This window comes from Alternaria atra (genome assembly GCF_907166805.1).
Source record: "Alternaria atra isolate CS162 genome assembly, contig: 28, whole genome shotgun sequence".
Classification (NCBI taxonomy): domain Eukaryota; kingdom Fungi; phylum Ascomycota; class Dothideomycetes; order Pleosporales; family Pleosporaceae; genus Alternaria; species Alternaria atra.
Window position 1 is genome coordinate 2,810,125 of NW_025091326.1, and position 15,793 is coordinate 2,825,917.

Sequence of the window (15,793 nt, forward strand, 5' to 3'; positions counted from 1 at the left end):
CAGGCAAGATTCACGTCATTACCCATGCACATGCAAAAAGAAGGTCGAGTGACAGGCGCTAGTACGCTTCGGGTCTACCACCGTCTTTCGCCTCTCCAAATTTCTCGAGAAGCCCCACATTGTTGCGAATCGATAGCCAATTCGACCCTCCTCACGCCTCACGCTTTATTTACGACGACCGCAAGAAGAGGAGGAAAATAATCGCACACCGACCCGACCGGCCTCCATTCGTCCCAAGTCTCTCCGCGCACACCGCTTAGGCTCGAATCTCAACATCTACGCCCGCGTACCCATCGCATACCATAGCCAATATGCCAGCACCTACAGCCCTCCAGCGCAGGCCCGAAGACTTCGCCGACGATGTCACCATGGAGGCTTCCTCTGTTCCCCTCCCGACCGAAAGCGACGGCGACCTCATCTCCATGAGCCTTGACCCGGTTGAGGCTGCGCACGACGCCCCAGCACCCACAGACGACATGCCCATGACAGACGAGAGCGGAAAGCCCAAGTTCCCCGCAGCCAAGTCGATACCGCTCGCTTTCCGCCGAGAGCAGCGCAAGGTGCCGATTCCACCCCACAGGATGACACCGCTCAAGAACTCGTGGCCCAAGATCTACCCTCCGCTTGTTGAGCACCTCAAACTGCAGGTCAGGATGAACACAAAGGCAAAGGCTGTCGAGCTGCGCACTTCAAACGCTACAACCGATACGGGTGCGCTCCAGAAGGGAGAGGACTTTGTAAAGGCATTCACCCTGGGCTTTGACACGGACGACGCTATTGCGGTGAGTGGACGCGCGCAGCCCTACACATGCTTTGCACAATCACTCAAGTTGTGCTTGGCATGGCTGGACATGATGACCTGGGAGTGCAGGACTGACGAATTCATAGCTGCTTCGATTGGACGATCTTTACATTGAAACCTTCGAGATCAAGGATGTCAAGACCCTACAGGGTGAGCATCTCGGCCGTGCAATCGGACGAATTGCAGGCAAGGACGGCAAGACGAAGTTCGCAATCGAGAATGCCAGCAGAACACGAGGTACGTCCAGCGGCGTGATCATCACAACCCAGCTGTTCAAATTACTTACAATTCCCAGTCGTCCTAGCAGACCAGAAGATCCACATCCTCGGCGGATTCAAGAACATCCACATCGCGCGCGAAGCCATCGTCAGCTTGATCCTTGGTCAACAACCAAGCAAGGTGTATGGCAACCTACGAACAGTCGCAGGACGCATGAAGGAGAGGTTCTAGGCAATACAACAAGCGAGAAGTCTTGCATAGTTAGCCAAGCAATGGCAACGGCGATATCGGGCATTTACATGGCGTTACGGAGACTGGGCACGTCGGGGAAAAGCTGTTATACCATCTGAGATGACTTGATGATTGGAAGACGGTAGTTGGGATATGACATAGCTACAGAAGCAATTACGATCGATTCATACAACTCATAACCCCTCCGAATGACTTGATGCTTGTCCTTGTAACAAACATACATTCACCCATCAACTCTCCCTACGAAAACCGCACAAGCCTCCCTCCCATCCTCGCCCCAAACCCTCTGACAAGGAATCCACTGCACACCTTCCATCTTCATATCTACGCCCTCTTTGCCAAACCACTCAAACCCCCTTCCAACATACAACGTAGCACTCGTCCACCTTTGCTTCCCCAGCCACTCCACGTCCCCCTCATCCCTCAACTCGAGGGTGAAGAACCTCGATCGAGCATCCCGCGGCGTTGTCGTCGTGGAATGTGGGGTCGTGGGGTTGCGCCAATATGCCATGGAAGAGGAAGTTAGACCCGTAGCGCTCCATTCTATATCTACACCACGCGGTAAAGAAGATACTTGAGCGATGAAACACGGTGGTATCAGCGTTCGTGTTTCGCTCATATTCGCGCCTGTGGTTTGGTCTTGGCCTTGAATCTGGAGGGTAGAAATCGCAGAGTGATCGGGGATGGGAGAGCGATAAGTGGAATCTTTGAATGTCGAGGTGTGGTGTTGATTCAAGCGGTCCCAGGGGTCTATGTCCGCGTCTTCGTCCTCTTCGTCGTTGTCATCGTTATCAGCTGAGGAGGGAGGTGTGTGGGTCGCTCTCCAGACTTCTTGTGCCACTCGTACAGACTCTTCCGCGTGTTCGGATGCGGGAATGAAACCTACGGCTGCCGGCCACCATTTCACTCCTTTTGTGCGGCCGATGCGCCAAAGATGTTGGAGGGAGAGGACTGCTTGACCTCTAAAACCATGTTCTTTGTACACGTCCATGGATGCGGGCATTAGGGGGATCTGACCAGCTACGTACACGACTTCTCCGCTGTTCTGGGCGTTGTTTTCGTTGAGCTCATTACTTGTAGGCAGGCGTACGGAGATGGCTTGGCTGTAGGGTCCGATGTTTGCTGGTGCCCAGTAGCTTCGTCCTTGTACGTGGAGTCCTTGTCTCTTCACTGGTCTTAGGACCTCTCCATCTTGATCTCTTTCGTCTTTGTCCACGACTACGCTCAGCATGGCATTTATGCCCTTTGGCATTGTGTCCCCAACTGCTATGGTGGCTCTGGCTGGTGGATTCACGCTGCTGAAGTATTGCGCGTAGATTGGGTTGAGAACTGTAAAATCCGCCATGTCACGGAGCAGTAGTGTGCAGTGGTTGACGCTGCTCTTGGGAATACGGCATTGCTTCAGGATGTGGTCGAGACGGAGGAAGATCTTGGAGAGCTGGCGGGATGGGGACTCGGATGAGGACGCGGTGCAGGCATCGCTTACTAGATTGGAGTATGTGAAGACTGTCGAAGTATCACTGTATGTATTCCAGGATAGCCGATCTACTACTGATGGGATGCCCGCTTGAGAGACAGGCCCAAGAGACTGGACGATAGACCCTGTGTCAGTGGGCACACCTTGCCTACCCTCATTGCTGGCATCTGTGGCTGCTAGCAACTTCGTGAACTCCTCGTCCAAAAGCTCCGGTATTCTTAGTGGCCCAGCAGCAGCCTCTTCATCTGCACCCTTCTCCTCAAGCGTGCTGTTCTTAATCTTTAGCACTGCTTGGCCACCCTCCAGCTTCCCAGGTGGTCCATTTTCGATCCTGATCCTCTTCTTCCAGAGCGATCTGGGTCCGTCCAAAGCCAACGTCTCAAACTCACCCCCCTCACCTAGTATCGCGCCGTCGCCAGCGTCACCATAGCGTCCCATGGCCTTGGCCACCCTAGCTATAGTCTTGTAATTAGCGACATCGAGACCCAAAAAGTCCTCATCCAGACCACCTGACGCTGTCTTAATGATAATTGCTTTTTGCCCTACAGCCGTCATATCATGCAAGAGTGACGACTGTGTGTAGGGTGGCAACAAAGGATACTGCCATAGATACGATAGCGGCATAAGCCCCAGCCTGACCGCTACAGACTCCACACGCGTGCGTTGATATGTGCTCAGGATAGCCCCTGTAGACACAGCGTTGGCCTCAGGATGTGCTTCTAGGACCCTTCTCAACAGCGGAACCAAGTCTTCAGTTTCATCCTGCTCTTGCTTTTGCAAAGGTGTCGCGTAGTCTCGACTCGAGTCCACTGCGGTACCCTTGATCTCTTGTCGATAGAGCGGGATTCCTAGCGCTTCTTCATAGAGTGGGATGACCGAATGCCCCACGGTCTGGTACATGTAGCTATTGATGTCTTCTTCGTCGTCATTGGTGGAAAGCGCTGGGTGCAAATTGGCCAGTGCTACGACGGTGTGGCCGTTTGCTTGACAGTGGAGAATGGAGAAGAGCGAGTCTTTGCCTCCGGAGATTAAAGCAATTACGTTCAATGACGCCGACATGGTAAAAAGAATGATTCGAAACGGGCGACCGTCTGAGAGAAGCAATGAAGGAGTTGAGGCGGCCCGGTGCCGCTCGTTGCATGATACAGACGCAGGTGGATTGGGTCTCGCTAAAGGTCTGCACACGCTAGGTTCATCTGTGGGGATTTGGGACGAGCGCGATAGTGTTTTCCGGTATCAGGGTCCCGTCCTGCAACTCATCGCAGATCATCCAAAAGCAACGATACGTACAACGCGCGGCTCGCATGGATGGCACAGTAGTCACATGCAGGGAAGGCATCGGAAGTATGTATGTAATAACGTGTTTTTGTGTAATAGTCGAACAGTGCCAGCACCTCTAACCTACAATTGGCTGCGCAGAAAAAACATTGCTGAGCAAATTGCAAAGACTGACGATTACATGTGTTGTGAGAAAGAAGCGAAGATTCTCAGAATGTTGGAGGGCGCTAAAATGTAGCTGCCCAATTACAACGAGCGTAGGAAGCGCAAGATAAACAAGGGGGTAACGCGGCGACAGTGGCCGGTGTAGGGTAATGGCCATGTCGTCGTAAGAGTGAAACCAAGAAAAACACCAGTTCTATCCGTCTGCCAGTGGTTACCAATCTCCGCCCCAAAACCCAGGTGTGCAGTGCTGAACGCGAAACCAAAAATGCCAATCTCGAATGTTTGTACAGCGAGATTGAGTGTGTAGAATACAGTGGTAGAAGGGAAGCGTAGAGTTTTCGCTGCAGATTATGCAAGATCGAACCGCTAATGTGAACCTGTGCCGCCTGTCTAGCCGTGTCGTGAGGGTGGACGAGCAGCCGTATGGCATGATGTATAATCCTTCTACCGGGTGTTGTGGATGTCATGAAGGGTCGTTAAGAGTTGAAAGGAGAAGTGTGGTAGAAAAGAACATTTACTCGTTCCTTTTGCGCTTCTTCTGGCTGGGCGACGACTCGTTCTCTGATCCATCTGAGCTTGAGGTGGAGATCTCGGCAGCAGCGTTGTAGAGGATCTCACCCATGGTGGAAGGCGCCTGTGCGCCGAACGCACCAGATTGACCATGCTGCATGTCAGAGTGATGGAAGTCGGAGCCCATGACCTCGAGGCTGACAGCGCCAGTACCGTGGGTGCGCTGGTGCTGGGAGAGGTTGTCGCTCCTGGAGAACTTCTTACCGCAGTCGGTGCACTCAAAGGGCTTGTCGTGAGTGTGGAGAGAGCGGTAGTGACGCTTGAGGTGTTCTTGACGACGGAAGCGGCGCGAGCAGAGTGTGCAGACAAAGGTCTTGGAAGGGTCGTCGGTGAGCGACTGCTTGCGACCGCGACGGCTGGTAGGTGCGACAGGAGTGGCGTGTTCGTCTGAGCTGGAGCCGACAGCGTTCTCGGCTTGACCTGATTCTTGTTGGCTTGATGCTCCAGACATGGTGTTATCATCACCTGATGTCTGTTGCTTACCCTGGTAGTCGGACTCAGTCTCGCTGAACTCTGAGCGAGCCTTCTTGACTGTTCGCCTCTTAGGAGCGGCGGACATGTCGAAGTCGCTGGCGGCAGGGGTAAGGGGCAGACCGTGAACAAGCTCCTCCTCAAAGTCTGTGAAGCTCTCGTCGCTTAGGAAGTCCTCCTCAGGTGAGAAGGCACCAAGGTCAGTGCGCTGGCGCTTGTTGCCGAGGAAGTGGACGCTGTCGGTGGAGAAGTTGACAAGGCCGGTGAAGTCGTCTTCGCAGTCAAGCTCAAACAGGGGCTCGAAAGTGGGAAGGCCAGTAATGTTGAAGGACTGAGCAGACTCGAAGCTGTCAACCTGGGCAGTCTCACCCTTAAGGACAACCTTGTGCTCTTCGTCGCCAGGGCAAAGTGTGACAATGGGGAGCTCAGTAGTGGCAGAGACGGTGAGATCGCGGGGGGTTGCAGAAGTTGTTCTCGGCTTCAGCAAATGCAGCGCGGGGTACTGGTGATGGTGATGGGGAGAGCGAGGGGCATGAAGTTGCAGACAGAAGGTAAGACCCCTGGCTAGCCGACGGAGGCTGGATGTAAACTTGAAGGAGTTAGCAACACCGTCCACGCACTCACGTGATAATTTGTCGACGCGAAGCCAGAGCAACGACATCGCTTGCATAAGACAAGACGAGATTAATAGTAGAAAATACATACCTGGAGTCATGGGTGGGGAAGCTGAACGCCATTCGAGACCAGCGGACAGAAGCTCAGAAAAGACCTCGCCTTCGCAGCCTTGCTTGACACCCTCAATGCCCTCAGCAGAGAACATGTCGTGCAGCGGTGTAGGAAGGACATCGTATGTAGAGGGAGGGCTGCTGGTGTTGCTACCGCATGATGAAAGAGGAGGTGTAGCAGGTGAGAACGAGTAGTCGGTGTCAATGGGGTGAAGGTATGGCGAATCTTGAGGTTGGATCAAGATTGTGGGCTTCTGGTACATTGGCTGAGGTGATGCGACTGGAGTAAGCATCTGGTTGGCGTAGGCTGTCTGAGGGTAGGACATCTGAGAGCATGCCGATGTTGGCCTCTGGTAGTACATGTTTTGTGCTTGGAAGGTAGCCTGTCCAGATGGGTGGGGTGTGAAGTGGCCGTGTTGGCGTGTGTTCTCGCCCTGAGGGTCCGGGTTGTAGTAGAAGAATGGTGATTGCATAGCTTGGGTAGGATGGATGGGATATGAGCCGTCCATTGCGTGTATTGGTGTGTCTTTACTTCAGTATAGTAGTAGTTGTCGTCGTTGTTAACGTTGTTGGTTGTTGGTTAGGTATGTCGATGATAGTGTGATATCGAGTGATGTCGAGGACAAATTAGTTGTACTTGAAGGCAGGATGCTGGACAGTATAAGAGAGTGTCGAAGGAATGACTGTGGGCCAGTTCGTAATAACGAAACTGTCACTAAGATAGATAATGAAGATCAAAGAGTGTGAGGGCACAAAATTATGAGACCCAAGATGAAAACCTGAACGGCGACGGCGGAAAGAAACGAGAGGGACGTGGTTGATGAACCTTGATCAAGGGCAGGCCAGTGAAAAAGAGAACTGATGAGCGCACAGAGAAGGACGGCTCGCTCTAGTGCGCCGGGGCGCAGCGCAGCTCCACAAGCCTGCTAGGGTATGGGATCCTGCGTTAGACCCTAGCCTTGACTCGCGTCAAAAGCAGCGAGTGCATTAATGCATGGGTTTATGGGCCTAAAATTATTCGCCCAATGCATAGCTGCATGGGACTATACGCGAAATGAGATGTGCGCGGCGGCTCCGGCAGGCTTCAAGGTATTGGCTACGTCGCCAGCACAGCACATGGTGGGATGTAGAGCCTGCCACACTGCCTACCTAGTGGGTTTATACCGCCCTCTCCGAATGGAGGAGAGACAATAGCTGAAGGCAACTGAGCCTCGCCACGGTATGGTTGTTGTTCAGAACAGCGAGTGATGGGTAGCGGACGGTGATACTGCCGATAAGTGGTGTGTCTTGCGTCTCGTCTGACAAACCACACCACGGAGTGCCTCTCCAGACGACGCTCCAACTCGCCTCGAAGTTAGCGCGCCCGGGCATCATTCAGCCTATCATCCTATCTGCCAATCGATAATGATAGCTGCCAGACCCTGCCGGTTGAACTATGTTTTGAAACATCCATACAGCGTCGCGTCTCTCCCGCTCTTCGTGATCGTGATGACGCTGCGCGCTCCACTGAATATGTCACGCACGACAACGCCGTAACGCCTGCGGTGCCACCCTCAGGCATCACAGAAGCAACACCACAGAAGCTGATGTGGTTGTCGATTGAGTGCTTTTGGACGTGCTGTAGCCTGGCGTTAATGCCGGTAGCACACCACAAAGCTCGCGACGCCTCCCTGCGATGCAGAAGTGTAGGAGCGATGTGTCTCACGATATCTTCAACAACTCCACCGACGATGCAGGTCCTAAAGTTGTAGGAGTGTGTCGCGTGAGATAACCGGTAGCGAAAACAGGAAGGCTACCCATTGCCACATAAACATCGCGCAACACTGGAGCAAGACTCGACATGCCGGGCTGACGCAGGAACGTGAGAACGTAAGCCATGATGCAAGAACATGATCCCAGTTGGGCGTGATTTGCCCGCCAGCTGAAGGCCCTAGGATCCGCGCCCTCCCAGTGGTCCAAAAGACGGCTATTCTTAATGGTGCGACATACTCATGTGCAGTGAGCTGCAAGTCGCCACCGATACCATTCTTCTTCGAAGGGTGTCAAGAGAACTGGGTTGGTGGGATGCATGGTCATATACCTGCACATGCGGCCTTAATCCATCTTGCAAGTGTGTTTCAGAAGTTGGGCTGCCACTTCGGTCGCCACTCGTGCAGCAACCGACCTTGGTGGTGTACCAGAGGATGCAAGCTCCTCTAATCTACGTATCGATAATGGGTGCTGTTGGCTGGTTATGACGCCGATAAAGGTGGATGCCTCATCATTTACACTTCCGCCGCGGTAAGAGTTGTGCATGTTCGTGCCTCGTATAAGATTCGGCACAAATAGAAACGAGCTATCGAATGCTGCGGGTGCAAAGTTATGAAGCCGCCGGCGAGGCCTAAGTGGCTTACTCGTAAAAGCGGCGTGTCTTTCGCGTGACAAGCGTTGGTCAACTCGAACAGGGCCGATGGCATCCGCCTGGCCGTCATCCCCCACATTGACTGCAGAGCTTATTGATCGAGAATAGCGTCTACTGCAGGTACAATGCAGGAACAAACGGTAAGTAAAACCCAAAACAACACGCGGGCTTATCGTGACCCTAAGAAAAGAATTTCGTGGGATTTTCGTTCTGTAATCGCCTCTACATCCATCGTTATGCTCGCTGTTACATGTGAAGACGACGCAATTTCTAGAAGGCCACATCAGCGGGGCTCCCTTACGACTCAACAGGGTCTTGATGCGACTCAAGTTGAAGAAGGGCTCTTCCGCGGTGTGGGCCATCAGTTAGCGTGTGCGGCGTGGTCATGCCATAGCTTCGGCGCCGGGGAACGACGCATGGCTTCCATAGAATTGTCCCACTTGACTCTCTCTCCACTCCGTCAGCCTTGTCATTGGCCGAGACTCACGAGGACCTGATCTTCGACCTCTCGAGGAAGTTTTCCAGCCTGGCGGGGTTGGGGCTTCCATCCCGCTCGCCCATGGTTTGACTATCGCGATGGTGTACTTTGACTCGCTAGCACGTCTATCGGAAGTACAGCCATGTGTGCCGGCTTGACCAATGACAAAAGCTAGTACACCGTGCCACTCATGTTCCTGCGTTTGTTCCGTCATGCCGCGGGTCAATGTTACTTTTACGCGTTAGAAACGAAGTGTGGCTTCCGGAGCCATTGATGGCTTGATGCACTCATGAGTATTTGCAAAGGTGTTTCCGTTGGTATGATGCGCACAAGGTGTCTCCCTGACCGCTTGGAAAATCTGACGTACCATTACCAAGGCACTGATACTGAGAAAGTTGTCTTTCTGGAATTGTGAAACCTCGTCAACAAGTCGCCATAGCCGAAGAGGCAATGACAACGGCTATGTCACCCCGATAAGGCAGCTGGCAGATCGCTGAGCCCACCGCGTCGGGGTCTCAAGCACGGTCAGACATTCTTCTAACGAAATTCGCGTTATGCTGAAGCAGGGTCAAGCTCGTTTGTAATCTCCCGAGAGCCCGCACGACTGGTCCCTGACCATGTGGCTTCTGGAATACTTCCCCACACTGATGCTCGGTGCTTGTTGCTGAATGCATGTCGATGTGCTATGCGGTGTGATGGTCCAGCCAGGGCGACCCTTCCTGCAAGACACCGCCTGGATATTGTTGAGGCCAGTGTCTGATGCGAAAAGGCATCGGCTGCAGATGTGTCTCGTCTAGTCGAGACGGCAAGTGGGAACTCACGATATTCCGCGTTCTGGAGCCGTCGTGGCTATTGCCGAAGCAGCTGGCCTGAGAGCAGGCGGTCGAGGTTGCACCGCTACGGGCTGGATCTAAAGATGAGCCCGGTACACGTGGGATTCTATCAACAATATCGGCATACGATAAGCCCGCCCTGAAACAATCGTGAATGTGGTTAGCATCAAGCCTTGGAAGGATAAGACCCGCGTTATTCAATGCTGTTAAGTTTCGACAGCTTCTATCCATCGCAAATCACTCGGCACGTCGCGCCTTGGCTGGTTATCGAAATTTCTGCAGGGCCTCCGTTGGTCATGACACGAGATATCGACAGGCGACATCTCCCCAACTCGGCGAGACAAGACCACAAGTGCTCATCCCACCAGGGTCTGGCAACGCTGCGGGACAAACCGACCTTGGACGGCTAGTGACTGTGCTCCCCAACGTGTGGAAAGTCGCCGATTGAGCGCAGATCTTGGGCATACGAGCGCGTCGGTACGAAGATCGCAATTCAAAGTGACGCGCGTGAAGATGGAAATGCTCATTGTTCTCGTCGACCACAAGATGGGGCGTGGACGAACAGGTAATTGTCATGAATGACTGAGACTGACGTAGCCTATTGACGTAAAGTTTGTCCAGGACCGGCAAATTGAGAGTCGTGATAATATTGAGGAAGTTGTTAGCCGAAGCGTCGTGGCGGCTGCAAGCAACCTGGTATTCACCTATCATGTTGACTACTACTCGACGTCGTTATCAGCCGTGCCACACGGGCCGAATGACTCTGCTCACATGTACAGCCAAAAGTGAGCAAAGCCGCCGTAGAGGACAGGAAACCCGAGTCGAGAACCTCGAGAGCATGAAGCACGCACGTCGCAGTCCAGTGTCCGACCGAACATGTCTTCGCACGCACGCTCAGACGCCCAAAGTACCCAACATGGCCATTCCACGCAACTGCCGCGGCGCCGCCTGCCGCATGAATCCGAATGCATAGACGCTTTGTTTCCTGGCATCCTCAGGCAAAAAGGCCATCTTCTGGAAACACACAAATTGCAAACGGCATAAACAGACATGACAAGAATAGGACGTTCCCTGCACCCTCGTGGCCGCACCCCATCCATCTCATACGGGATGCTTGCTGAAACGTGCGAAATCTCAACGGCGAATGATCTGAAGCAGCGACAGCGGATGTCTCGAAGTCGCCATACGTCCCTGGCACTGTGCTCGTCTCACAGGCCTGCGCGTGCTTTTCAAATCAGCGAAACACCCAGGTGTCATCCAACGGCCGCGTCCAGCTTCCGCGACAAAGCCGCGACGCCGCAACGCCGCAACGCCGCAACAACCGCGTAGTAGTTCCGAACAGGAGCATGTAACAGGCCTCAGAAAGTGGTTATGTTGTAATCAGTCGCAGCCTAGGCCACGTATTACTCTTCCTATCAAATATGAAATATCATCTCTGGCCATGAAGAGCAGGAGTCGGTCGGTTGCGACGCGAAAGGTTTTTTTGAAGTTGTCCGACCTGCCGAAGCTTAGCCGGCATCACGTGCCTCGCCGGAGAAACGAGGGCGCCGACGCGCTAGTGAGGCAGGCATAAAAACTTCGCACCTCTGCGTACTGCTTCTGTTCTCTATGCGGCGCAGGACGATAGTCCGTTTCCCGGTTGCTTGAGGGCCATTACTCCATGGCCCTTCATGTGTCATCGACCTGCCAGAGAATACATATTGCACAATCTATCATATACACTTTGAGTGGGCGCCTGTTTCTAGTGGCGCCTTCTCTGGAAAAAGGTAGAACATCTTTTTTCGTGAACCCGCAGCATCTGCTGCAATAGTATGCATTGCTCGGTTCGACGCTAAGTCTTCTGAGCATCTGCTTGAACTGCAGATGTGTACTGCTTGCGCCTCTGGTGATTTACATCTCATGTCGCTATGAGCACACATATCTCACCTTCCCGAACACGGGTTAGCGCTACATCTACAGCAGTGAATATCTCGGTGTCAAAGTTCCATGAGTGAGCGGTGCCGTTTGTTGCACTACGACACACATGCCAAAAGGTGTGAATTGGTCAGTGTCGTGCCTGTTCTACAGGTTTTGTGAGCGGAATTTCGGCGCATGTCATTTTGACGAAAGTGTGACACCTGTGATACATGACACACGAGGCTCATTTTTTATCTGAATGGTTCCTTCTGGTCGTGTTCACATTGCTGCATAGCGCTCGCTATGCTTACGATATGTTGTGCTTGAATGATGGTACTGTTGGGCTAGAACCGATGTGACCTGAAATACATGGGGAAGTGCGTCGAAAAGAACTCAACACCACCTAAGTAAGTAGGTACCAAATTCTACTGAGACTGAAATCAGGAAAGGAAAGAAGAAACCCAGGTCATGAACCTACTCTACTCTAGCATAGATGGAAGGCTATACATGTTACTTGTCAGATGTAATTTAATTACACACATAGATCCCAATACTATATCCTTAAAAAAAAACCACAACTCCCTTCCACACAATAAAACAATTCCGAAGTATGCAGTTTCCATGGCTACGCAAAAACGGCATCATGGAGAGAAACCGAGTCAGAGAATACGCTGCTGTCAACTATATTTGCGACTACATGTTGACAAACATGGCTAAACCATTCGCAGCATCTTCATGAACGCAACCTGTAGAACGCCTCATAGTCATACCTGCGGCAGCATATTATTGTCCATTGAAAACACAGACATACATGGGTAAGAACAGTAATGTTATGTTAACATGATGTGTTGGCGCCTGGTTCTCGTTCATTCATTAAACTACCCAATTAGATGGTGTTAACACACAATCACGGGCACACAGCTATATGGTACAAGGGATATCTAACTCCACCGTCTTCACCTCCTAAGAAGCCTGTGTCTGCGTCTGCATCTGAGTAGCAGGTTGTTGCGTCCCCAGCAGCCTTTGAAGATCACCCAGTCCAGCCCCAGCTCTCTTTTTCCTCTGCTTCCCACCCTCCTTCTCCGCAAACGCTAAACCCATCAGCTTTCTCTTCTCCTCTTGGATGCCCAACACACGCTCCTCTACACTTCCCTCAACCACTAGTCGGAAGACCTTGGTCTCGCGCTTCTGACCCAACCGATGCACACGATCTACAGCTTGATCTTCGATGGCAGGCGCCCACCAAGAGTCCGCCATGATGACTTGATTTGCGGCAACGAGGTTGAGACCAACACTACATACGGCGAGCGAGGCGAGCATGATGGTTGTGGCCGGATCAGAGTCTAGGGCTTCGAGAGCGACGTCGCGTTGTGTTGCGGACATGGAACCGTCTATACGGACGTACTTTAGACCGTAGAGGGTGAGGTGCGGTTCTAGGATATCGAGGAAAGAAGTCCATTGGCTGAAGATGATTGTCTTGTTTGTGGGGTCGCTGGCGGATGCTCTGAGTATGTCTAGGAGGGCCTCGACCTTCGTGCTTGTGTTCTTCTCCAAAGATGCCTTGTCTGCGATCTGGTCTTGTGTCAAGGGCGCCGGGGCAGCGGCTGATATTTCCTTGGCAGGTTTGACAGTTGTAGTTGCGAGGGACTCCAGCTCGGCACGGCACATGGGGCACTTGTGTTGGGTTTCGATGACGCGTTCTAGACAGAGCGTACAGAAGATGTGGGCGCATTTGGTTATGACGGGCTCTTTGTAAATATCCAAGCAAATGGGGCAGTCTTCCTGTGATTCGATAGAGAGTTGAAGCATCTTCTGAAGTGCGGCCTTGTTTTCTTCAGTCAGATCGACCACGCCTTCTGCTTCGAGTTGCTTCATGATGGAGTCGAGACGCTCTTCACCCACAAGTTGCCAGTGGTTGCAGACTTGTCGCATTCGGAGCAGCACCTCAAGGAGATGACGGTAAGTATCTCCAGCATTCTTTTTCCCGATGTTGTGCTTGTAAACGTCCAGCGTACCTTTAGCCTGAGCCTCCAAGGCGTCGTACTTTTCCTGTTCATGTGGATGCAGCTTGATCTTATGTACGTACTCGGAGAGCTCAGGTAGCCGTAGATCTATGAATGACATCTCCTTCTTGCGACGCAAACAGATGCCTGACATCAGCTGCTGGAGCAACTTGTGGCCTTCGACGTCGCCTTGCATGACTGGACGCATGATGACACTGTGGAAGATTTCGAAAGAGTCAAGGCCACCCGAAAGACGCAGAAAACGGACTTGGCTGTAGAGATCCTTGAGGTTGTTGATGATTGGTGTACCGGTAAGTGTCCACCGGGACTGCGCCATCAGGTTTGTAATGGCGATAGTCTTCCTGGCTTTCGGGTTTCTTATGCCATGGCCCTCATCCAAAATGATTCGACGCCATTTGATAGAGAAGGGTCCGGATTTTCGTGGAAGAGTGGGCTTTGTTTGTGAGTACCAATCGGAAGAAACAGACTCGTAGGTGCTGATCACGACATCATAGTTCCCGATCGATTTGGGCGTGATGGGCTCTTTCCTCTGACCGTGCCAAAACATGACACGAAGAGCATGTTCCGGTTTGACATGCTTCTTCATTTGAGTGCTCCAGTTACTCATCACGGACACAGGGGCAAGGATTAGCGTGGCGCTGGAGGAATCCTTTGCACGAAGATGAAGAGCACGGTCTGCCATAATGAGGGAGATCGTTTGAATAGTCTTGCCTAAGCCCATGTCATCGGCCAGTATACCCCCGGAAGCTAATACCGGATCCTTGATCGAGAAGCTCGTTGCTACATTTGTAAAGGCACCCGGTATGTGAGTATGTCTTCGCCAAAGCTGGACTACGTCTTTCGTGCCTGGGGCTGGAAGCTTGGGGCTTTCTTTGTCAAGCATCCATTGCAGACCTTGCAACTGGAAGGGATGCAGCTCAGTGAGAAGCGCATCGGGTTGGGGTGCTTGTGGCATTTTTTCCTGTTGAAAGTTAGTGGGTAGATACAGAAGTCGTATAGGCGTATTGCTTACGAGGTCTTCTTCCTTGATACCATACTCCTCAACCATCTCTTCGACATTCCTAGGGTTGAAGCGTATGCTCCCACCGAGAATATCCTCCATGCTAGGCCCCGGCATGAGGCCAGGACCCTGCGACGAACCAGCAGCATATTCAGCCATGTTGCCAGCAACATCTACGACGGCAGCGCCTTTCTTTTTGGCTTGTTTGGCGGCTTGCTTAGCTATTCGCTCGCGTTCCTTCGCAGCCGCAGCCTCCTTACGACGTCGATCTGAAACATGCCCAATAGGGATTCTGTCGCTTCGCATTCGTGCCATAAGATCTTGCTGCACGGCTGGATCGTTGGTTCCGTACAACTTGAGCTGAACAGGGCAGTCGTAATAGCCCTTCTCCCCTGTAAGTTGCGCCTCAATAAGCAGGCTGCGTTCGTCCATGTATTTGGCCAATTTGGCTGCGACCCCTCGTGGAAGGTGTCCAATTTGTTGACCTTGTACGTTGGTTACTTTAATCGCGTTGCTGTCATACTCGTTTCGGGGCTCTCGCCTTAGAACCACCATCTCGCCGGTCGTTGCATATCCGTTGTAGTACCGCACACCCACGATCTTCTCGTGCATTACTCCATATAGTATGTAGTCGTACTGTTGCTGATTGTATGCTTGCGTGGCATCCGGGACTTCCTGAGAGGCGTCATCTTCCTCGTCTTCATCGATTGAGATGGCGTCCGCTTGCGACGAGCCGGATGTAGTGCGGTGCGCTTGGCTGTATGATGTACGAGCTTGTTTGGGTGCGCGGTGCGGGCTCGAAGAGGCAACGTGAGAATGCGCATATCCTTGCGATGATGACGGGTATTGCGACGAGGAATAGGCGGGCGTATCGTCGTCCCCGGTGAGGTCAATGGCCTCGTAGGCGCGGCGTTTTGGAGGCATTGCGCGTTGAATTGATACGTGTAGTGGGATACAAGCGATAGCATGCGCGACGGCGGGGGAAGGCTTTATGACGTCTGTCGCACGATGGTGTCCACGAACTTTCGCGACCCTTGAACGGCTGGGGAGGAGACGATAAGGCGCAGGATAAGGCCCTGGTTCACGCTAAAACGCCGGAGCAGGTGACATCTCGGGCAGAGATCGTCAGGAACACTCCGATTATCGTTTCAGGAGGGGAAATCAGGAAATGCCAACCACAATCGGCTACTAAAGCACGCGTC

The 15,793-nt window shown here is 52.6% G+C and overlaps 4 protein-coding genes across 4 annotated transcripts; 1 reads left to right on the top strand and 3 right to left on the bottom strand.

Moving 5' to 3' along the window:
• Window positions 1-311: 311 nt before the first annotated feature.
• ALTATR162_LOCUS7927 (uncharacterized protein) lies at window positions 312-1,252 on the top strand (the record flags this gene model as incomplete). Its single annotated transcript, XM_043315555.1, has 3 exons — window positions 312-782; window positions 889-1,039; window positions 1,098-1,252. 3 exons carry the CDS (start codon window positions 312-314, stop codon window positions 1,250-1,252), a joined length of 777 nt encoding a protein of 258 aa, XP_043171490.1.
• A 244-nt stretch (window positions 1,253-1,496) lies between these two features.
• Window positions 1,497-3,809, bottom strand: ALTATR162_LOCUS7928 (uncharacterized protein; the record flags this gene model as incomplete). Its single annotated transcript, XM_043315556.1, has 1 exon — window positions 1,497-3,809. One exon carries the CDS (start codon window positions 3,807-3,809, stop codon window positions 1,497-1,499), a length of 2,313 nt encoding a protein of 770 aa, XP_043171491.1.
• Window positions 3,810-4,707: 898 nt separating this feature from the next.
• On the bottom strand, window positions 4,708-6,468 carry ALTATR162_LOCUS7929 (uncharacterized protein; the record flags this gene model as incomplete). Its single annotated transcript, XM_043315557.1, has 1 exon — window positions 4,708-6,468. One exon carries the CDS (start codon window positions 6,466-6,468, stop codon window positions 4,708-4,710), a length of 1,761 nt encoding a protein of 586 aa, XP_043171492.1.
• A 6,062-nt stretch (window positions 6,469-12,530) lies between these two features.
• On the bottom strand, window positions 12,531-15,515 carry ALTATR162_LOCUS7930 (uncharacterized protein; the record flags this gene model as incomplete). Its single annotated transcript, XM_043315558.1, has 2 exons — window positions 12,531-14,552; window positions 14,604-15,515. The coding sequence occupies 2 exons, from the start codon at window positions 15,513-15,515 to the stop codon at window positions 12,531-12,533; spliced, it is 2,934 nt and encodes a 977-aa protein (XP_043171493.1).
• Between the last annotated feature and the right edge of the window lie 278 nt (window positions 15,516-15,793).